The following is a 24924-nucleotide window of genomic DNA, read 5'->3' as shown; positions in this document are numbered from 1 at the left end:
GGAGGTTAACTGAATGCTTAGAAATTATGATAAGTCCTGGATTCTGCAATGCTCTAAGTACAGATACTCTGCCTGCCGCAACTGTAAACAGACTACCATACACTCCTATTCTGTTGGAGGGGGCAGGTATCTGGACTGGCCAGTTGACACTCTGCGGTGTGTTTTACCCTGTTCTGTTGACTGTCCAGGTGTTCTCGCTCCTCTGTCTCACTTTATCCACTGGAGATCAGTGTATACTGTGAAATTGATACAAACTTTTGAAAAGGATAATGGTGCAAACCACTTACCTGTAAATGTTTATAATTATTGGCCATGTGGTCACAACGGTGATAAGTGTAGTTTAATGCTCGTCACTGCAGGCATGTTTTGATAAACTGACTGCTTAGAATGACCTACCAAGATGTGTGCATGTGTAACACTGATTTCCACCCCACTGTGAATCATCCTCTATTCTGACATTTTCACCATCTTTTATGGCAGTGTTATGTTTTGCTATTGCATGACAGGTGGTTTTACTCTACTCATACGTCACTTAAGGGCTCGATTTAATCCGGATCGAGGAAGATCTGTGGTATAGCACGATTGAAATGTAAAAAGGTAACCTATTTCCGATTGAGCCGACATATACAGTGTTTACCATGAATGCAGTCTCCATTAATGCGGGAACATTGCCTTTAAATTTTCATCCTGCTATACCCCGGATCTTCTGCAATACAGATTGAATCAAGCCCTAATTTAGAGGTACGCCGCCTTCAAATCAAATGTGCCTAATGTTGAGATACAAAAATAAGGACAATGCATTGCCCATGGACACTGAAGTCAAATGAACAGCTCAATAACAGCTTTCAAGAATTCCTTGTTGAAAATGCTTTTTATTATAATTGAATTACGAAATTAACAAACATTGCGATACATATTGCTGTTTTTTGTTTTGAATCATTTTAAACAATTAAAGCATTTGGAAAAATAAGAAATAGATGTCAAAAACAGAAGACATACAGCAGATTACATGTACAGTAGAATATCTAAAGTTGATGGCTTTCCTACGTGTTTTTAGGGGGTTCAAAAAACTTGAACAGACAAACTCTGACAATTACATTTTGGTATCTTTTTTTCTTGGTCTGCAATTTATCCCAATGCATGATAGGAGTTGTTGTCCAAATGCTATCATGTGATACTATAACCATCCAAACGAAGATCAATAAGTGATGTGACTAGTCCACAACAACAGCAATGCTTTTAATGTCTTATTTGCTGCACCCAGCACAACAAAAATGTTTCAGTCCGTCTTCTGTCCTGTGATCACCACAAAGGTCATTACCCCACTGACCATGTAAGGAATGTTTGAAGTAAACAATACGTCTGAAATATTGCAATTCTATCCATTTCAGTGCTTGGTATCCTTAACCCTCTGTCCCATAAAACACACACACACACACAAAAAAAAAAAGAGTGTTCTTTTACCATTATCCTCAAGACATTCCTCTTCCACCTCAGGCCAGCTGAAAAGAGAATCTCATTTGTCCCATCAGTCAAAAGGAATTGGAAAGTGCATTGTTTTTGCTATGGGTCTGATATGGCCACACAATGGCCAGTGAACAGATTTCAATGTGCTTGTTGATATATAGGGTCACCTGCCCACATATTGGTGTTGCCCCTTATAAGAACATTAATAATGATGAAATTACAAAATGATGTAGCCAGTGTTATTACTACTACCACCATGTTTTCACACCACAGTAGCATCTGAAAAGTTCAACCAGACCCCTCCTTTAGTACAAATGATATACAGATGTAGGTTTCGAAACCAAAAAAATACCCTATTGCAAGGGAATATTGAGATCACTTGGCAATATCCAATCCCCTTTTCTGACAAAGCCAGAGTTTGTGTTACAGGCGAGAGGAAAAAATAATCCTGATTGAAAGTTATCCATTTGTTTTCTATCAAGCTCTAGTGTGTCTGGTTGAACTCTCCTTCAGTAGTGGGGGTATAAGGATTTGCTCACAACCTCATTGGTCAAACCGTCTTGGTGAATGATATCATTTTAGAAGTAGAAGGGAACACTGTTTGAATTTCTCCTCAGATATCACTCCAGCACTTAAACCCCAATGCCTCCCGTGCTGCTCCTTAAAAAAAATTGTATTCAACCACCTCACATCAATGTAAATCGCACAAACTTGTAATAAATGCATAATATAGTTCAGGTACGTTACTGAGGAAAACACATCAATACGATGGCCATCAATACTATGATCAATGTTTTAAGAGTAGACTGGTGACGAACTAGGCATTGAGTAAAAATTGGCTCTTTTCCTTTGAGACACTGAGGCTTTGTGGCTCACCCAGTGAACCATTTTGCTGTTCTACAGGCAGATCAGAAGACAACATCAGAACGCAAGGACACACATTTAGAAAATATTAGCACACGCCATAAATACAAGTAGATATGGAAATAAAGTCAGATGTTTATAAACACTCTGTATTCTCCCAATAGTTTCTGTGAGAGGGAGGAGACAAATCAAGAAAAAGATACATCTGCTTTTGAAATCTCTCCGTTGTCTCTGTATCCCTCCTTCAAACAGGAGGTATGTCAGGAAATGCTGATTTCTGTCTCTCATTTAGTGATTTATTGATAAATTGATCATAGGAGAGTGCAACTGTCACCAGATGGCTTTACTTAATGTTGATCTAAAAATATGTCTTGCTTTCCACAGTTTCCACCTCATGAATGGCTTTTCTGGCATTTCTCACCTCCATGTCATCTGTTTATTGTTCAAGAAGCAAATTGAGGTGCTGGAGTTGAAATGAAGAAGGGACGACACTGGCTGGTAGAGGTGCACACATTTGGGTATTAAAAAATAAATAAAAAATCACACTGAAGCGTATGAGGAAAAACAAGCGGCTTAGCCCTCGAGGGTTCCTGGTGTCAAGAACACAGCTCACGGTTGGCTTGGTCCAGGTTTGAATGTGCTTTTTGTCTGCCAAGTCGGTAGGGGGCGCTGCTCACCCTCCCCCAGAACCTCATCTTAACTGTCCCTGCTCAGAGGGCCAGGAGGGTGGGGGAGTTGAGGGAGTCCGAAGACTGATCCCCGCTGCTGCTGCTGCGCAGGTGAGCCTTCGAGCAGGACTCAGAGGATGGCGAGGGGCTCTCTGGCTCCAGCATGCTGGGGTAGGTGAATATGAGGCTGGGGGCGCTGGGTGTGGATGCTGGGGTAGAGGCTGCCACCACCGGGGTGTTGAGGCTGTCACTATCGCAGAAGATCCCACTAACTCCCCCAAGGCAGATAGGCTTAATGACAGAGCGCTGGAACTTGCCGTCCACGTCGTCTTCTTGTGGTTCTTGCTTCACCACAACGGGGTTGATGGGGCCTCGGGGACCCAGATTGTTGCGCATGGTCAGGGGGAGAGGGGCACACTGCTGCTGGTGGTGGCTCCTCTGGTGGCGATCATTCGGGGGCAGCTTGCACATGGGGTTGTGGGCCACCAGCATGAACTCCAACTTGTCCTTCTCCTTCTGCAGTGTCTCTATCTCTTTCTGTAGATCAGCCTTCTCTTCCTCCAGCTCCTCAGTCTCCTGGAAACCACAACACCAAAAAACAGCTGATAAGGACGCATTTTATCTTCAGTATCCGAAGGGTTCACATTCAGCTCAATTACAATTCTGGTGTATGGAGTAGACAGCAAAGCCCCAACCACTGTTTAAGGTACACATTGGTAAGTTTCTGCATCACCTAATGCTACCACAAGAGTGCGGTGTTTCCCAAAAAGAACCCAATGCACATTATATTTCAGTGTACAGTGCCTTCAGAAAGTATTCATAACCCTTGACTTATTCCACATTCTGTTGTTTCACAGTCTGAATTCAAAATGGATTACACGCAATACCCCATAGTGACAAAGTGAAAACATGTTTAGAATTTTTAGCAAATTTATTGAAAATTAAATATGTAAATGAGATTTCTCTAGGTATTCACACCCGAGTCAATACTTACAGCGGTGAGTTTTTACGGGCAATTCCAGAGCTTTCCACACCTTGATTGTGCAACATTTGGCCAATTATTCTTTTCAAATTTATCATTGCTAGACAACCATGTTTAGGTCTTGCCATAGATTTTCAAGTAGATTTAAGTCAAAACTGTAACTCGGACACTCAGGAACATTCACTGTCTTCTTGGTAAGCAACTCCCGTGTAGATTTAGCCTTGTGTTTTAGGTTATTATCCTGCTGAAAGGTGAATTTGTCTCCCAGTGTCTGGTGGAAAGCAGACTGAACCAGATTTTCCTCTAGGATTTTGCCTGTGCTTAGTTCCATTACGTACATTTTTAACCCTGAAAAACTCCCCGGTCCTTAACGATTAAAAGCATACCCATAACATGATGCAACCACCACTATGCTTGAAAATATTGAGTGATACTCAGTAATGAGTTGTATTGGATTTGCACCAAACATAACACTTTGTATTCAGAACAAAAAGTGAATTGCTTTGCCATATTTTCTTTCCTTTAGTGCCTTGTTGCAAACAGGATGCATGTTTTAGAATATTTTTATTCTGTACAGGCTTCCTTCTTTTCCCTCTGTCAATTAGGTTAGTATTGTGGAGTAACTACAATGTTGATCTATCCTCAGTTTTTTCCTACCATAGCCATTAAACTCTGTATCTGGCCTCATGGTGAAATCACTGAACGGAAGGATGCATGTATCTTTGTAGTCACATGGTGAATTGATACACCATCCAAAGTGTAATTAATAACTTCATCATGCTCAAAGGGATATTCAATGTCTGCCTTTTTTATTTTTTACCCATCTACCAATAGGTGCCCTTCTTTGTGACGCATTGAAAAACATCCCTGGTCTTTGAGGTTGAATCTGTGTTTGAAATTCACTGATCAACTGAGGGACCTTACAGATAATTGTATGTTTGGGGTACAGAGATGGAGGTGGTCATTCAAAAATCATGTTAAACAGTATTGAATTATTGCACAGAGTGAGTCCATGACACTTATACATTTTTACTCCTCAACTTATTTACATAAGTCCACTTTGACATTATGGGCTATTGTGTGTACTGTAGGCCAGTGACAAAAACAATCTCAGTTTAATCCATTTTAAATTCAGGCTGTAACACAACAACATTTGGAAAAAGTCAAGGGGTGTGAATACTTTCTGAAGGCATTGTAAGTTTGCTAAGGAAAAGATACAGCGAAAAGGCAATCAATCAACATCTTGGCCATCTTGCGCCTAAATTACCTGAACTCAAACCTGTATTTGTCAGAATATCTGGCATTCCGGTTTGACCGTTATCCTGATACGAAAAGTAATTCCTATTTCAACTTTGTCCAAACAAAAAACACATTCATGTTAAGGTTTTTGTTGTTCCCAGATGGCGCTACGTGATGTAACACGCAAAACACAGCGTGTTTCCTCTAGCGTAATGTGCCATTAATGTGTCACGGCCACAGCAGACAAAGACAGACCCTTAGAAGCCTGTAGTCACCAGATTGGGCGGGCAGAAAACAGATAAGTCACAGGCCTGTCTGAGAACTGTGTCTCCAACACAAAGATATGAGAAAGTAGGAAACAAACTAGCAGACCCCCACCAAAACAAAAAATAGGAGCAATAGAACAAGAAAGAAGGATAAGTCTGCTGACATGGTTGGAATATGACACTTCCTTATTTGGTAATTCAACAAAGAGTCGTGTGTGGTGGAGGAGGGAAAGCATTTTTGCTGGAAGCAGTTTGGGGGAGTTAGAGGGTGTAGCCATGAATTTGTCAAAATTGCACGGGATAGTAAGAGATGAGAGATGGAACTCCCACTTTATAAAACATCCCCCATTCATAATGACAGCCGCCTGCAGCACATTCCTTTCCCGTTTCTTTTGTAATTGAGCTAATGAGTCTAATTAGTGCTGTCTGCTTGGCTAGGAGGGTTAGGGCCCAGCCCTGTCCATGTCTACAGCTGTCTGCACCCAGACAAAAACCTTTACATCCACTGTCAGCACGGCTTAGTGCTAATAGCTAAAGTTCCCCTAGAGACCTAGACAAACCAGTATCGCAAGGTTCTGGTTTGAGGTCGACACATGAATACGTGCAACACTGTTTGAGAAGTGTTAGTGAACCGAGCTGAACATGAAACTGTCCTGCACAAGGGAATAAGTTTTCCCTTTTCATGCTTTGGTGCTTCGTTTGTACTGCAAGTGCACAACATATGACGAATAGTAGCAACTAAGTTGACAAATAGAGAGTCTCTGGAATTGAAACTGACAGGGACGTGTGTGTGTGTGTGTGTGTGTGTGCGCGTCTGTGTATGCGCGCGTGTGTACGCGTAGAAGAGTGTGTTGTGCCGTTGTACGGTGCCGTTGTCAAACTAACCCCTTGGAGCATCTCGGTGAGCTCTCGTCTGCGATTGCGGCACTTGGCGGCTGCCAATTTGTTCCTTTCGCGCCTCACCCTCCTCTTCTCCTCTTCCTCAGGGGTAAGCTGAGGGCAAAAAGAACACACTTTGTGAGTTGTCATTAACACTTAAGCTGAACAGCGCAAACAAGTAGAGAAGCTTTGGGTTACAACTATAAGCCTTCATCTTCAATATCGCCAAATTCCTCATATCTTGGTACTTTGAAAGTAGAACTCACTCTACTGTTTTACAATGTTAGAAGATTTTAAAATGTTTCTTGCCGCCACTAGATGCTCTCCACACTGCCAGACATTAGTAACTTTTGAACACACGCATCTGTACACTTGTGGCCCTCACCTGCTCATCTCTCCTACGTCGTACGCGGGTGTCCCCGACGGAGCGTATGACACCCGGGCGGGCGAGGGTGGTGTGACCCAGGAGCCCAGGGCTGTTGGACAGGTGGTGGCTGTAGGGGTGGGAGCGTGAGTAAGGGTTGGACATGGAGGTGATCACTGTGGGCTGCACCATCCACTGCAGGTCCTGGCTGGTCGTTATGGCGTTTATCGTGGGGATGAAGGCACTGCTAGAGCCAGGCATGTCGGCCCGGTATTTCTAGATACAGTAAAGGTAGCAAAGAGAAAGGGAGGTTGGGGGGGGGGGAGGAGGAGGGCAGATCAGGAGAGAAATGGTGAGTGGATGATTTCAAGATGACAATTGATCCTTCATTTGCTGTTGCAACCTCTGACAACATTTTCCCGGGAAGCCCAATTCAACCACTGCCGAAATCTCACTGTGTTTCTAATACAGACTGAAATTAAACAGACTTCCCCTTGCTAATCAGGAAACTCTTGGGTATGTTGTGGTGGACTGCTAGAACAATTGCTTCATGGGAAGCTGGTAAAATTATATTTGTAGTCTAGCTAGCCACTGAATGGCTCTGAATTCCCTGTCAGCATGCAATTTTGGAGCCAACTAGTGCTCTCAAATCGTATCCTCATGTCGACAGCAGATGGGAGTTATATTCATAACATTGCCAACTTAGCTAGCTAACATACATCTTAAGAAAACAATATATATTAAGTGGCTAGCTAGCTAGCATTAGAAATGTTTGGTGGTCAATGAGACAGTGCTAGCTAACCACCTGGGCGAGCAAATAATGTAGCAAAAGTATAATTTCAGATTTTAAAAATACTCCATGAACTGGCTCTGAATTTCAGGAATCACAGTTGCTACTCCTGCGGCACTTAAATTATTCAGCCATTTAAGCAATTAAAAAAAAAAAAAAAAAAAAACGCTGTTTATCAACATAGCCTTCACAGGCTTTCATACCATTTAAAAGTGACCAGTGTCCAGGTGGTGGACTCGACTATCCATTGGAGCGCTGCAATTGGTTGCCCAAAATTCTGGGGCAGGGCCTAGCAAATAAGTTGTGTGTGTCTTCAACTCTAGGGAAAGACCCATTGTATTGGAGTAACATAAAATGGTGCTTGTATTTCATCTCAATTTCCATTCATTCATTTATTTTTTGCTTAAATCCAATTGTATTTATTTCACTTGTTACAACAGCAGAAGAAAATAAACACACCACTTGACATGTAGGCTATTTGACTCTGCTATCAATTTCCAAGTCCTGTAGCTTAACAGGTCACCCACTCTTAATCATACTCACAAATCCTCTGCATTGAAGCCTACTGTAGTAGTGAATCACTGACTCTACACACAAACACTGTCTAGATTCACCCGTTTAACCCCCGGAGTGGCAGTCAGTGACACATTCAGTGAATCATGGCGGGAAAGCCCGTAGTGCTGCTGCTGCCTCCATCTTACTATGGCTATAGGAGAGAAGAGCTTAGTTGCGTCAACCAGCAAGTCATCTGGTGAGCAACATGGTATGGAATTGTACACCTCTCTGGAAAAAAAATACAATCCATGGAGAAAGGACAAAGGTGTGATGACTAGTTTATTCCTGTCAGAAAATGTGATAATGTTGTTTTGCATTGGCACTGATATCACTGGATAGGCCCATCTCTTTCCTTATACAAGTGTAGCCTATATAATAAAATAGATTGTATGAATAGATTAGATAAGACATCAAGGTTACTTGGGTTTCTGAAGACTATAACGCTCATAAGACAGTGACACATTTTACCAACATTGTGAGTGGCAGCACAGAAGTGACCATCTGTGAAGCAAAATATAGTAGAGGCCTACTAAATAAAGCTTAAGCTTAAGCCCTCATGAGGCACCTTTATGGTGATAGGACAATATTTTGATGGTATAACGATATTGACCTAAAGGCGAGGATATGACACCAGTGAGCGTGTCCATTATACAGACAATGAAAGCTCTTACAATGTTCGATGATTAATTCATCCATTATGTCCTTGTGGTGAGTCGTGTTTGGGATATGTAAAGCATGTGCGTAAAACGGTCAGTTCCAGTAAGGCGGAAGTGGCATTATATTAGGCTAGAGAGAAAAGCCAGGTCCCCCGCCAATACATTCCAGAAGTGAGGCAACAGTGAAAATTCCATTGCATTCATAAATCCCAGGGGCAGATAACTAACCAGAAGGTAAAGTTATAAATTGAGTAACCTAATGGTTGGTTACAATAAATTGCGGTGCCTGTTGCTACACGGAGAGGACATACATTTCTGGTAAAGGGGGGGATATGAAAATATGTCAAGGAAGGCGATTGTGCAAACTTGATTTTAGAGACAATAGGTGAATCGACCGTGGGTAAACTAATTAAAATGCATGAAAAGCACCATTGTTTGGAAACATTTCAGGTGCAGGGTCCAAATAAAACACGTAGCCTACACGTTTCCTGGCAACGAGATTTGTCTCCCATAGGATAGGCTATCATGTCAGTCCTAGTGCCTTGTGTGTCGGAAAACAGCTCCACACGTGTTGCCCCCTTTCCCGGATTCTGGTCCTTAATAACTCACTGGGACTTGCCCACTGCTGTAAGAGAAAAAAAACAGACCTCTTAAACTAACAATACTTGTCCTCCGCCCCCAGAAAACTAAAGGATGATGTAAAATTCCAGGAACTTTTGCCTGCATAATACTAAACCCTTCCAGGGTAGAGAAAGCACCAATGGCAATGCTTGACTATCTCGAAGCTGATGTAACCCAAACGGTCTTTTGATGTGTAGGCTCATTTTAAAAGACCAACTTAAACTCTGACCAGTCCAGCTATTGTGCTTCTGCACGCCCACTGGTTCCATTTGGCAGAAGCAGACACCGTCATAATGACAAAATCCAACTGATAAAGTCACGTAAAATTGCCACCCGTCTTAACACTTCCAGTCAACTGATTATTAGGCCTACAAAAATGAGTCACAGTTCCCACATTTGTCTTATTAAAGGAGATCTGAACAGCCTATGTCCATTATTCTAAATAAGATTAGAACACTGGTGTATGAAAGAACAACATCCCGATTGTAGCGAGCACAGAAATGCCCTTCCATGTGCCAGTAGGCTTACAGCAGGTTGTACATGTGCTACTGCCTGTGGCTATTTAGCATGTAAATCATGGTGGGGGGGGAAAAAAAGTGGGATGCATGCCAGCAAAGCCACAACACAACACTAAACAATACATTAATTGCACTATAACGGTGACAAACGGTGCACACAAACTGTTAGGGTCTATATCAAAGCTGTCCCAACAGCAGAGTTCCAACAACTTACCACTGCTACACCTGGCTTTCAGCAGAGCCTTGTCTGACAGCGAAACAGTTCATTCAGCCTCATTTACTGCCTTAAAAAAAAAAACATAGCTGATATGGCTGATTTGCTTAAACAAATGTGGTTTGTACTGACAATTGAGATGTACAAACTATGGCATAAGGGGACGACAAGCGGATAAGAGGCAATCCGTAATTTCAATTAAGACAGTAATGACCGAGCGACGACGGACGCAGTCAATATGTACAGCGACAGAATTTAAAAACATGGGCCGTTCTTACAGTGTACTCCCTGTACAACAAGTCAGAACTGTAGGATAAATAAAGGGGGCATATAAGACAATGAAAGCACTTACAATATTCAGTGATTCAATTTCTCTAAAACATGTTATAGGTTACATGTACACCATCAAGTTAGAACAGTAGGTGAAATTAAGAGGTGAAAATAGACTAAATGATTAGGGTGAGGCACATTAAACCCCGTTTGGGTCTTTGCATGTCAAAAAAGATGCATCATATAACACTACTTGACGCGTTAAATAAGCTTTTAATTTGACTTGTCAAATAACACAATTCTATTATAGAATGTTGTGTGTGGTGAATTTGCATGTGCAAGCCAAGCGCCATCACTACTATCAGTAGCACTGTCAAAGCTGTACAAAAAAGTTGTCAAACAAGCACACACCAGCTACGAACGATGTGTTCACAATACAGCATTGGTGAAAATAGGCCAAATTATTAGGGTGAGGCACATGGGCTACTAACAGTTTACTTCACAACATACACTTAGTATTACTTTCTTAACTGCAGTATACATATCTCCCTTGCATATTACATAATTTATGCAGCAGCATATATTACATTTTTGGACTCACCTTGTGAAGGTGGCGCTGCGGTCCTATGTGGCCAAATTTTATCATCAAACTTTGTCATCAAAGTCTGGCATTCTCTGAACTTTTAAAAAACTTTTTTTTAATTTTTTTAACAGCCACTCCATTGAATAGCAGGCTAATATTAGAGGTTGCTTTGCAATGCTTGCAGTTAGCCACTGATTCCTTCCAAACGACTCAATGTTGAATTTGCAATTTCCAACTTGTAGTAATCTTTATGCCCAATGAGCACCGATAAGTTTTATCTATAATTTCTCTTCATATGACAAGGATTAAAAAGGATTTGCTAGTAGATTGTCGACTTGATTCATGATGATGACTGCTAGCTAAGATTGTGAAAGTATAATGCTGACATGATCAGTCCAATTAAAGCTACTGTACATATAACGTGATTTGACATCATTTTATCTGTGGCCAATGACCTTGAGCCTTAGAAGGGCACTTGTAATAACTATGGCAGGACCCAAAGGGCTGAAATTGTGGATGTCTACCCTTACTTAAGGACTAAAGCTAGGCGATGACGTACTGTCCCCATGAGTGACAGAACACTGAGCCAATCACGGCGCAATGCTCCCATTTTCTGCTGGCTCGACCCCACCACCACAGAAAGCACAGAGCTAGGCTGAAACACTCTGCCCCACCTGCCCTGAATGACGGATCGCCACTGGATACTGCCAACATAAAAACAACAGGAAACATGTCTCTGTCGCCTTCGTAAAAACTATCGATATGCTACATCTTAATTTAAAAAGGGAATATTTGACTGGAACAGCATTGGAAGGAGACATGAGGTGTGACACGCTGATATATATGGTTGTTCCTCAATGATAGCCACTGAGCATCACATATCAGAATGAGAGAACGGGAGGCAGGTAAAATAGGTAACGTAATCACAATAGGACATCTGGAGGAAATTCCAGCCTCGAAGTCTCCATGTTCTCCAACATCCCCGAGGGCGCATTCAGAGACGCTTCATAAGCTTTTTAACCCGCCGTTCCCAAGTCAGGCCAACATCTTCCAGTGCATGACTACATGTTGCCCATCTGCAACACACACACACACACCTCGAAGCTTTGGGTCGAACCCTTTGGCGTATCAGCGTCGACTGGTTGTCCATATTGTACACAGCGTACAACCACTGACTGACACTATAGGCCTTGCTGCAGAACTAAAGTCAAGATTCATTGTTGCATTGTTCACTTTACACAGTTTGAACACCAATCATCATCAACAGATCAGAGACCTAATAGACAGAGAAGAATTGGGAGAATCAGTGTGTGTTTGTTCAAGGTGACCAAATTATGCGCATGAATAAAGCCTTTATCCAGTGCGGGAAACGGTAGCCCTTTGGTTTAAGCATTCCAAGTACGGCGTGATCCAATAATAGCCTACCAAATGTCCTCAGCATTTCTATTTCAATCCATATCTTGCAGGAAAAATGTTGAGAGCAATTAGCATGGACAAATATGATGTAGCAACCTATATGCAGTTTGGTGTGTATAATAATTCATGATAGCAGATTATACTTATCCAAAAGTTATTATAATACGATTTTGGCTACATTATCTGTGGACACTTTCGAAAGTTACATTTTCCGTTTACAAAATATGTATTTCCCAATAAAGCCTCCCATCAACTTCTGGTGCACAGTCCCATAGCAGTGCAAGACCTGGGTGTTAAAGTACAGCGACTGTGCAATACCTGATTGTATATGGAAATTCGGATGACACAAACACCTGTCAATAAGTAATTTTCTGCAGTTAGGTTTCATGACATTCCAAATATATTCGGCATTGGTCGGTCATTTTGTCCTTTTTATGCACTTCACTGGCGCACCGGTGTCTTGGCCAGAGCTATAGCGCTATATATATAACAGGATAATGCGACGCGCTCTTTCCAAAGGTAAAAAAAGACTCTACAGCAGTAGGCTATAGTTTGGAGTAACATATTCAATATAAATATAATGTTCTAAATGCTTCTCAAAAATAAAACTTGACACAGCAATATATTAGAAAGATATCATGCACCTCTATTGCATTGCACACCGATAATTACACACAGCGTGATAGCCTTGCCAATACTGTAACTACGCATCAAGTTAGGCCTACCAATCGAAAAGTGTGTCAGTGGGTAGTAACTCAAAAGACAACTGCAGTGACATTTCGATACAATGAAACAAATGATAGTTGTGAATATCAATATTTTCATTTGAGAGAAGAGAAAATACATAGTGTCGGTTACCTGGTAGCTTGAGGTAGAGATCGGACTGCCGATCGTGCTGCTGCCGCTCGTGAATGACTCTGGCTGGGCCGGAGAAGTGCTGCTGCCGCGGGACGAGGTGTCGTAGTTCACGGAGTAGTCCTGGTACATGATCCAGGAAAGAGGAAGATTTCAGTAGATGATATGAGCTCCGACGCTCTCAAAAAAATCCCCTGACAGAAAATCTCTGACAGTGCGATCCCTTTTTGTGTGCCGAAAGTGGACCAGATTGGAAAGTGACCAACTTGAACACAGTCTTTAAAACACTCTGATATCCCCCCCAAAATTCTCAAAATAGCCTGGCTATTAGTGCAATAAATCCAGTCTCCTCGAAATGAAATAACTTAAGGCAATTACCAAGAAGTAAAGCCGAATTTTTTATTTTTTTTGTCCACTCCAAATAATTCTCTCCTCGAGAATAACTTCAGCTATTGTTCTTTCCTCCACTGCTAGCCTATTCAGGTGTACTACAAAAAAAAGTCAGTAGGACACCTACTTTCGCTACCAAAACAGAGTTGAGTCACAGACAGAGGATTTATGTTTGCTTTCCACCTCAGCCTAGTCTATAGAATCCCTTCCCCGCGACACATTTATTTCAGCTATCCCTTGGTATATTTATTTCTATATCCCTTCACCGCACTTCCTAAGATGACTCACTTTAATGGCAACACTTAGAAATGCAACCGCTTATCAACGCTAACGGCTCCTCACGTCACTGTCTCTGGGCGTAGACACTTCTCTTGGGAAGGGGTTATCATAGCTAAGATTGTACAAATCAGCACACAGTATCGTAAATCAGTTTTATTGTTCATACATAACATAGTTAAAGGTGATTTATTATGTTTATGCTAAATGTTAATGCACATGTATATACAATCCGTTGGAGGTGAGACTCACCCTTTGTCTGATTTGGTACGGTCCATTGACGCATGTTTCCTGAAATGGGCAGTTGCGTCAGAGGACACGCGTGTGGGTTTCCTTGGTAAAGACACGTCAGAGACTGGAAGGGATTACCTCCCCTCCCTCAACGCACTTTCTCATCTCATCTCATCTCATCTCTAGCTCTAGCGTCTCTGGACCGCATAGAGTAGGTCTATGCAGTTAATCCCCGCACATTATATCTTTATCTTGCAGTCCTTTTGGATATTAATTTCATGACTATTCAAAGTGTTTGTAGCTTTTGATTTTTACGCGAAGAGAGAGAAAGAGAGAGAAAGAGAGAGGGAGAACGCAATCGAGAGAGATGATATCCCTTTAAAAAAAATCGCAGCTTCAGTATGTCAATTCCTGCCCTTATGTGTAGCCCAAGGAACAGATAGATGTCGCTAGGCCAACAGTAACGTGAAATAATAAAGGAAACGCTACCACTTTCTCGAGCGCCAGTCTAGAACGTCTTTAAGGATACGAAACTGCAATGACATTCTTTCCCCCGTCTCGAGTCCGTATAGCACATCGAACTATTTGGACCAGTGACATTTGAGAAAATACATCTGGCAAAGGCATATTGCTTATGTGGTCCATGCATGATATATTGGTTATTTTGCTGTAAAGACATCTGGAAACAAAACACAACACAAAAAATGCTATGGAATTATCATAGAGTGCAGCCGTGGATAATGTGTTTTACAAAAATGTGTTTCATAGCTACAGCAAAGGATGCGACATGAAATGTGGGGTAATTCAGACCCAGTTCCAGGAGGGCATAGAGCCCAGAATACGCCACGTAGAAGAGGTCTACTAAATGCCGAATTAACTGCAATCCAATGTTATATGGTTCCTATGTTAGTCGTTAACACCACAACTACAAATAACACGCACTAAAATAGTGTTTGTTACATGCATCCTTGCCAAGACAGCGTATTTAAGAGAGAGGCCTACGCTCAACAAACTACCGTTAAATTAGGTCTACACTTGTTTAGGAAACGTTCAAAACGAAAGACCAATGACAGAGACCAAAAGTGTTCCAATATGACACAAAAGGAACAACACAGTATTGGGAGTTTCCTCAAATTACCTTTGAATTAATTGAGTCGCCCCTGACCTATAGCCATAATCTGTTCAAGCCAGTTTCCAGAGTGGTCCACTATTTCTTCACTGCATAAAATGAATGAAAAGCCAGGCTATCGGGAAATAGTTGAAAGGTAAAGGCTACAATGCGGCCTAGTTCCAGTCAGATATGTGAGGGGGTCATCTATATTCATCACCAACAATGTGAGGAATGCTTGTTATGAGAATGGCAAATTGCAGGAATCAAAAGCAGGTATTTGGATCATCCACAAAAATACAGATTTCATGGAAATTGGTGCGATTATGGTTGTTTATACAGTTGAAGTCGGAAGTTTACATACACCTTAGCCAAATACATTTAAACTCAGTTTATCAACATTTCTGACATTTAATCCGAGTAAAAATTCTGTCTTAGGTCAGTAAGGATCACCACTTTATTTAAAAAATGTGAAAAGTCAGAATAATAGTAGAGAGAATGATTTATTTCAGCTTTTATATCTTTCATCACTTTCCCAGTGGGCCAGAAGTTTACATACACTCAATTAGTATTTGGTAGCATTGCCTTTAAATTGTTTAACTTGGGTCAAACATTTCGGGTACCCTTCCACAAGCTTCCCACAATAAGTTGGGTGAATTTTGGCCCATTCCTCCTGACAGAGCTGGTGTAACTGAGTCAGGTTTGTAGGCCTCCTTGCTCACACACGCTTTTTCAGTTCTGCCCTCAAATGTTCTACAGGATTGAGGTCAAGGCCTTGTGATGGCCACTCCAATACCTTGACTTTGTTGTCCTTAAGCCATTTTGCCACAACTTTGGAAGTATGCTTGGGGTCATTGTCCATTTGGAAGACCCATTGTGACGAAGCTTTAACTTCCTGACTGATGTCTTAATCTTAAGTAACTCTTCCCACAATCAAAACAGTGGTGAGATTTCCATCCTGTGTGTACTCGCTGGTGTATTTTAAGTTCTGATGAAGATTTGCAACGTTTTCCACAGTTTTCCACATTGCTTCAATATATACACAATTTTCCTATCTCATGATGCCATCTATTTTGTGAAGTGCACCTGTCCCTCCTGCAGCAAAGCACCCCCACAACATGATGCTGCCACCCCCGTGCTTCACGGTTGGGAGGGTGTTCTTCAGCTTGCAAGCGTCCCCCTTTTTCCTCCTAACATAACGATGGTCATTATGGCCAAACAGTTCTATTTTTGTTTCATCAGACCAAAGGACATTTCTCAAAAAAGTACTATCTTTGTCCCCATGTGCAGTTACAAACCGTAGTCTGGCTTTTTTTATGGTGGTTTTGGAGGAGTGGCTTCTTCCTTGCTGAGCGACCTTTCAGGTTATGTCGATATTAGATTTGTTTTACTGTGGATATAGACACTTTTGTACCTGTGTCCTCCAGCATCTTCACAAGGTCCTTTGCTCTTGTTCTGGGATTGGTTTGCACTTTTCGCACCAAAGTATGTTCATCTCTAGGAGACAGAATGCGTCTCCTTCCTGAGCTGTATGACGGCTGAGTGGTTCCATGGTGTTTATACTTGCGTACTATTGTTTGTACAGATGAACGTGGTACCTTCAGGCGTCTGGAAATTGCTCCCAAGGATGAACCAGACTTGTGGAGGTCTACAATTCTTTTTCTGAGGTCTTGGCTGATTTCTTTTGATTTTCCCACAATGTCAAGCAAAGAGGCACTGACTTTGAAGGTGGGCCTTGAAATACATTGTAACGCCCTGGCCATAGAGAGGGGTTTTTGTTCTTTATTTTGGTTAGGCCAGGGTGTTACATTGGGTGGGCGTTCTATGCTCATTTTGTATGTTGTCTGTTTCATTGATTTTGGCCGTGTGGCTTCCAATCAGGCACAGCTGTTGTTAGTTGTTGCTGATTGGGAGTCACACATAAGTGCCTGTTTTTCCGTTGGGGTTTTGTGGGTAATTGTTTCTGTTAGATTATTTCCTAACAGGACTGTTTTGCTGTCGTGTTTTTGTTCAGTTTTGTATAGTGTTCTTACGTCTACTCTCTCTCTCGACAGCCGTTACATACATCCACAGGTACACCTCCAACTGAATCAAATGATGTCAATTAGCCTATCAGAAGCTTCTAAAGCCATGACATCATTTTCTGGAATTTTCCAAGCTGTTTAAAGGCACTGTCAATTTAGGGTATGTAAACTTCTGACCCACTTGAATTGTGAATTATAAGTGAAATAATCTCTCTGTAAACAATTGTTGGAAAAATTACTTGTGTTATGCACAAAGTAGATGTCCTAACCGACTTGCCAAAACTATAGTTTGTTTACAAGAAATTTGTGGAGTGGTCGAAAAACGAGTTTTAATGACTCCAACCTAAGTGTATGTAAACTTCCCGACTTCAACTGTATTACAAAACATTATATTGACACTTGAACATGTATCTGTAGAGGCCAAGGATTACGTGGTTTTTGGTCCATGCCTATTTCCCAAACAAACATCTGCTAATATGAGAACTTGTCTAGTGTTAAATATGGAAGAAGCCATTGCTCCAAAACTGCCATGTATTCATTCAAAAAAGCCAGACTACGGTTTGCAACTGCACACTGCGACAAAGATTCTACTTTTTGGAGAAATGTCCTCTGGTCTGTTGAAATATCAATAGAACTGTTTGGCCATAATGACCATCGTTATGTTTGGAGGAAAAAGGGGGAGGCTTGCAAGCCGAAGAACACCATCCCAACCGTGAAGCACGGGAGGGACTGGTGCACTTCACAAAATAGTTGGCATCATGAGGTAGGAAAATTATGTGGATATATTGAAGCAACATCTCAAGACATCAGTCAGGAAGTTAAAGCTTGGTGGCAAATGGGTCTTCCAAATGGACAATTACCCCAAGCATACTTCCAAAGTTGTGGCAAAATGGCTTAAGGACAACAAAGTCAAGGTACTGGAGTGGCCATCACAAAGCCCTGATTTCAATCCTATAGAACATTTGTGGGCAGAACTGAAAAAGCGTGTGCGAGCAAGGAGTCCTACAAACCTGACTCAGTTACACCAGCTCTGTCAGGAGGAATGGGCCAAAATTCAACCAACTTATTGTGGGAAGCTTGTGGAAGGCTACCTGAAACGTTTGACCCAAGTTAAACAATTTAAAGGCAATGCTACCAAATACTAATTGAGTGTATGTAAACTTCTGACCCATTGAGAATGTGATAAAATAAATAAAAGCTGAAATAAATCATTCTCTCTACTATTATTCTGACATTTCACATTCTTAAAATAAAGTGGTGATCCTAACTGACCTAAGACAGGGAATTTTACTAGGATTAAATGTCAGGAATTGTGAAAAACTGAGTTTAAATGTATTTGGCTAAGGTGTATGTAAACTTCCGACTTCAACTGTACTTTATAAAGACTAAATAGGCTACTTATAAATGTTTTTAAAATGTTGGTATTTCTTATTAATTGCATTGCTCACAATGCTTATACATGCTTATGAATGTTATGACATACTCATTGATTAATAATATGTACATTACTTATATAGTTTAAGAAGATTTATTCATGAAAGTAATTATACATTGTTACCTAATTGTTTTACATGGGCTCTCTACAGCCTTATCAACAATGTAGGACAAGGGCGTGCAACACATAGGTAGTTACAAACAGCACAGGAATGAAATCATCAACATGTACTGATCTCATCTTTACTAATGCTGCACACATTTGCTTTAAATCAGTATCCAAATCCATCGGATGTAGTTATCACAATATAATAGCCTAGGAAAACCAAAGTTCCAAAGGATGGACCTAATTTAGTGTATAATAAGTTATACAATAAGTTTTGTTGTGATTCTTATGTTGATGATGTAAATATGTGCTGGTCTGTGATGTGTAATGAGGAGCAACCAGACCCTGCACTTGACACATTTATGAAATTGCTTATTCCAGTTACTAATAAGCATGCACCCATTAAGAAAATGACTGTAAAAACAGTTAAATCCCCTTGGATTGATGAGAAATTGAAAAATGGTATGGTTGAGAGGGATAAAGCAAAAGGTATAGCAAATAAGTCTGTCAGCACAACCGATTGGCAAAACGTACTGTAAATTGAGAAATCACGTGACTGAACTGAATAAAAAGAAGAAGAAACTGTGCTGTGAAACAAAGATAAATGATATAAAGAACAAAAGTAAAAAGCTTTGGAGCACCTTAAATGAAACTTTGGGCAAAAAGGCTACCCAGCTCCATCATTCGTGTCTCATTCATCACAAACCCACTGATGTTGCCAACTACTTTAATTATTAGCAAACTTCGGAATGCCATGACAACAACAAACACTGACACTACACATCCAAGTATATCTGACCAAATTATGAAAGACAAGCATTGTAATTTTGAATTCTGTAAAGTGAGTCTGGAAGAAGTGAAAAAATGTATGTTGTCCAGACAACAATGACAAGCCAACGGGGTCTGACAACTTCGATGGAAAATTACTAAGGATAATAGCGAACGATATTACCACTCCTATTTGCCATATCTTCAATCTAAGTCTACTAGAATGTGTGTGCCCTCAGACCTGGAGGGAGGCAAAAGTAATTCCGCTACCCAAGAATAGTAAAGCTCCCTTTACAAGCTCAAATAGCTGACCAATCAGCCATTTACCAACCTTTAGTAAACTTTTTAAAAAAGTGTTTGACCAGGTACAATGCTATTTCACAGTAAACAAATTGACAACATAATTTCAGAATGATTGTAGGGAAGGACACTCAACAAGCACAGCACTTACACAAATGACTGATGATTGGCTGAGAGAAATTGATGATAAAAAGATTGTGGGGGCTGTTTTATTAGACTTCAGTGCGGCTTTTGACATTATCGATCATAGTCTGCTGCTGGAAAAAAATGGTGTTATGGCTTTACACCCCCTGCTATATTGTGGATAAAGAGTTACCTGTCTTACATAATAACACAGAAAGTGTTATTTAATGGAAGCCTCCATCTTAATCTAGGTAGAATTCCCAGGGCAGCTGTCTAGGCCCCTTACTTTTTTCAATCTGTTTTAAAGCCAGTGTGTCTATGTATGCGGATGACTCAATACTATACACGTCAGCTACTACAGCGACTGAAATTATTGCAACATTTAACAAAGAGCTGCAGTTAGTTTCAGAATGGGTGGCAAGGAATATGTTAGTCCTAAATATTTCAAAAACTAAGCATTGTATTTTGGAGAAATCATTCACTAAACGTTAAACCTCAACTAAATCTTGTGTTGAATAATGTGGATATTGAGCAAGTTGATGTGACTAAACTGCTTGGCGTAACACTGGAGTGTCATGGTCATGGTCAAAACATATTGATACAACAGTAGCTAAGATGGGGAGAAGTCTGTCCATAATAAAGCGCTGCTCTGCCTATTTAACAACACTTTCAACGAGGCAGATCCTACAGGCCCTAGTTTAGTCACACCTGGACTACTGGTCAGTCGTGTGGTAAGGTGTCACAAAGAGGGACTTAGGAAAATTACACTTGGCTTAGAACAGGGCAGCAGATTTAACATTAATGATATGCATGTCTGTATTTGTTTGTTGGTTTGGCAATGCCACTGTCAGCCAGATAAATATGCTGAGAAGGATTATCACCACAGCAAGCAAGGTACTTGGAGTCAAACAGGCAGGCCTGGATGAGATCTTTAAGGTCAGGACCCTCCGCAAGGCTCACAAAATCATTTTAGACCAAAGCCACCCCCTGTACCCGGACTTTGAACTACTCCCCTCTGGGCGCAGGTATAGGGAGCCCCTCAGCAGGAAAAAAAGAACTAGACAATCATTTGTACCAGGTGGGATATCCCTCCTAAATAGCTCAGGCTAATGTTCCTATCAACTCAGTAAGGCCAGTAGGCTAGTCTTTAAAAAAATATGTTTTATTGGTATGTAACTGTTATGAAAGTTGTATTGTCAATTTTGTTTTGTATTTAAACACCACTTTAAATGTGTACATGACACTGCAACAAAATTTCCCCATGGGGACAATAAAGTCAGTAAGTAAGTCTCTCATGGCTCAAAGTGGAGAAGAGATTGACTTCATCACTACTTGTTTTTTATGTGTTGACAAGTGGAATGCACCGAGCGGTCTGTTTAAACTACTAGCACACACCTCGGACACCCATGCATATCCCACAAGACATGCCACCAGAGGTTTCTTCACAATCCCCAAGTCCAGAACAGACTATGACTATGACTACATGGAACTGTATTCCACATCAGGTAAGTGATGCCAGCAGTAGAATCAGATAAAAAAAACAGATAAAAAACATCTTATGGAACAGCGGGGACTGTGAAGACACACACACACACACAGGTACAGACACACGCATGCACACACACGCTTGCCCACGCACTCTACACACACGTACATTGTAATATTGTTTTATGGTGGTATTATACATTTTGTATTGTAGATATGTGTAATTATGTTATATGATGATAATGTTATATGATGTACTGTTTTATCGTACATTATTTTATGACGGCAGGTAGTCTAGTGGTAAGAGTGTTGGACCAGTAACCGAAAGGTTGCTGGATCAATCCCAGAGCTGACAAGGTAAAAATCTGTTGTTCTGCCCCTGAACAAGGCAGTTAACCCACTGTTCCTCAGTAGGGTGTCATTGTAAATAAGAATTTGTTCTTAGCTGACTTGCCTAGTTAAATAATGAGATCAGGAGGGTCGAACTCTTTTGACCCACTGCCTTCAATGACTAAACCCAATTCCTATTGTTTTTATCTCCACCAACAGCCGGCATTCAAACAAAACACAACTCAGTGTGTAAATCAATAGAGGTCAAGATCAATGTTTGACCATCCACCTCCATATGACCGTGTGAGACAAAACAGCATTCTGCTAGCTGGTTACAGTTTCAGTGGTATTGTAATATCCATCTGTATAATATGTGGCTTTGTTTTGCTGCAGGGCTTATGTTAATTTCAGCATGACATCAATGCAAATATAATAATGACAGTACATCTGGTATATATATATGGAAGACATATTTCAAATACACTGACTCAAATACACTCCCATGCATTTAACTCAGGTATCTGAAAATATTTGAAATAAGTATTTGAAAATACTGTAGAATACTTTCCAAGAGTATTTCCAAATACATTAAAATATTAAATTACTTGTCTTTCAAAGAAAATATATCTGAATTCTTAATTTGAATGTATGTGAAAGTAATTGAGATATTTGAAATAGTATTTGTCTGATTGAATGATATAAATAGTATGCTTTTTGGTGTACTAATGTTTTCACTTGTGTGAGGACAAATCTGAAAGATTAGGAACATAGGGTAACGTGTAATTTATGTATTATTATTTACCTAGGCAAGTCAGAACAAATTCTTATTTTCAATGACAGCCTAGGAACAGTGGGTTAACTGCCTTGTTCAGGGGCAGAATGACAGATTTTTACCTTGTCAGCTCGGGGATTCGATCTTGCAACCTTTCGGTTACAAGTCCAACGTTCTAACCACTAGGCTACCTGCCGCCCCATAATGATGAAAGTGTAAAGATAAAAGTGAGATGGCTGGAAAGGTGGGGAGAAGAACTGTGTGATTAACCAGATTATAAACTGAAGTGGGCTCAATTCCATTTGTTTAACAGTAAGCCAAGGATATGAACTGATATTCAAAGTACGAGGAAATGTTTAAATCGGCTATTCAAATCATTGCATGAATGTATGGGATTTGGATGACAAAACTCATTTGTTTTCTTTCTCTGTATCACCTCTTCAACAGTATTTTTTAAACAGGTTTAATTAACACTCTAACCTGGATAATAGCTCATGTGATCAGACTAGCTAATCTGATCACTCCAAATGCTGTCTATGCATGCACACGCTAAAGTGCTGACTCGGAGGGCAATGGGGTAAAGGATCAGACAGGGAACTAGGCAGTGTGAGCTGTTATTGCAGTCATATGCACGAGGTGTACGTACAACTATTTATGATGTCAGCATGACAGTCTGATATACATATTTTACATATAAAAATTCAAAAGCCTAGTTGTACTACCATTATTATTATTATTATTATTATTATTATTATTATTATTATTATTATTATTATACTATAGATTAGTTGAGATGTTATCCAGGTGACTGAAAATATAGTGGTTTGTCTATAAGATTTTCTAACCACCATCTAAATTTAAGCAAGAAAATATAATTTTGTTACAACCTATTTTAAATGACAAAATGTAAGCCAATTATGCACCCCTTTGTTGGTGACGTCTACCATGGTCTTCATAATGTTATTACATTTCATGTAATATTTTGTAGAACCAGTGCTCAAGATGACAACCCATTCACGTCATGAACCTTGCACAGATTTGTATTGTATTTCAATCCAGATTGGTAGACACAGCAACCTATCTTTCTGCAATTTTATTTGCCGGTTACCATGGTGACTAATGTCAAGTAGTAAGAAACAGAGGAGCACACCAGAACAATAGAGCGTTCCTGACCTTAATGGAATGTGTGATACTGAGGAGAATTTATTTTATTTTATTCTGATGTGCATTTCCTCCCATAAGACCAATCAAAAATAAAGTATGCAAAAAAACATAAGGATAGTGTAGCTGTCAAGTGTCTTAACAATACCCTTCCAGTTGTTGCAATTACATAGTAATAACTGCAGGTTTGACAAGCTCAAGATAGACATCCAAGTGCAGTTTTAACCCTCTGGTCTCTATTCTGACAGCCGTCATTATGATGTGAACTAATTAGAGGGTCAGAGCAAGAAAATCAGAAAGCCTATATGGTGTTTTGGACACGTCAAGCCAAGAGCTTCCAGGGCTTCACAGTGATTGATAACCCCACCTATGATCTATTTCTATGACTCCATCATAAAATTCTTCTTTACATCCTTGTCAGATCACTGATCTGGAGGTATGGGCAGGCTTTGATACGATTTTAAACAGGTGGTGATCTCAGGGATCCAACCTTTAAAGGTTCCTTATGGATGAGGCGCTAGTGAATAGGCCTACCTCTTTGCTTATTTTAAACAGTATTCGAGCAGTAGTCAACAAACCCTTCATTCATAATGCCTCAGTCTCCTTATAATTTCAATATGTCATAAAGTATCCAATTGGACACTAGTGCTGTAGAAAAAAGAATAGCCTTATGTGAAAACCTCTGAAGAATAGCACTGTCTAAAATGCCAAATTGCCATTATGTAGCAACCACCAAATGTTTCTTTGTTTGTTTGCTGAGGGCGGAAAAATCGAGCTGGTGACCTGAGAGGTAACTCAATGTTGTTAAGGAACGTTACGGTTCAACACTTCTCCTTTGTATGTTGACAACCCGCAGTCCATTGCATAGTGGACTAAACGTGATTCTCGATATTCGTTGCTAAATGCTATACAATTCTGCAATGGAATCATAACCTTTACCCTAGCCATTCTAGTGGCAAAAACAAGCTACAACAACACCATGTGCAACAGGAGATGACTGTGAGTGAAGGTACCATATGTGACCTGTTTGAACAAACTTTTTTTTAAATCAAAATGCGTTTTTTGGCAGAAATGCATTCTCGAACATGTGAACTTTCATGTGTCTTAATAACAAACTTGTATGCCAAATGTAAATACGAATACAATTGTTGAATTACGAGCCTCGTTGGTTTAGCCACAGTTAAAGACAGCAACTTTCCCGCTAGCCAT

General features: G+C 40.4%; 1 protein-coding gene across 1 annotated transcript; it reads right to left on the bottom strand.

The window, feature by feature from the left end:
* Positions 1-852: 852 nt before the first annotated feature.
* LOC115172185 (fos-related antigen 2-like) lies at positions 853-13919 on the bottom strand. The gene is made up of 4 exons (XM_029729341.1): positions 13211-13919; positions 6751-7005; positions 6372-6479; positions 853-3575 (listed from the first exon to the last, which is right to left on the bottom strand). The coding sequence occupies exons 1-4, from the start codon at positions 13337-13339 to the stop codon at positions 3042-3044; spliced, it is 1026 nt and encodes a 341-aa protein (XP_029585201.1). The 5' UTR covers positions 13340-13919; the 3' UTR covers positions 853-3041.
* Between the last annotated feature and the right edge of the window lie 11005 nt (positions 13920-24924).

Source organism: Salmo trutta, chromosome 33 (genome assembly GCF_901001165.1).
Source record: "Salmo trutta chromosome 33, fSalTru1.1, whole genome shotgun sequence".
NCBI classification, from domain to species: Eukaryota; Metazoa; Chordata; class Actinopteri; order Salmoniformes; family Salmonidae; genus Salmo; species Salmo trutta.
This window is presented reverse-complemented; position numbering and strand designations above follow the sequence as displayed.

Bases quoted from the DNA above. Each gene is read 5' to 3' on its own strand.
- LOC115172185 (XM_029729341.1), bottom strand. From the start codon at position 13,339: ATGTACCAGGACTACTCCGTGAACTACGACACCTCGTCCCGCGGCAGC. The intron at 6,480-6,750 runs GTGAGGGCCACA...TTTTGCCCTCAG, and splicing joins GACGTAGGAGAGATGAGCAG to CTTACCCCTGAGGAAGAGGA. The intron at 3,576-6,371 runs GTTAGTTTGACA...TGTGGTTTCCAG, and splicing joins TCACCGAGATGCTCCAAGGG to GAGACTGAGGAGCTGGAGGA.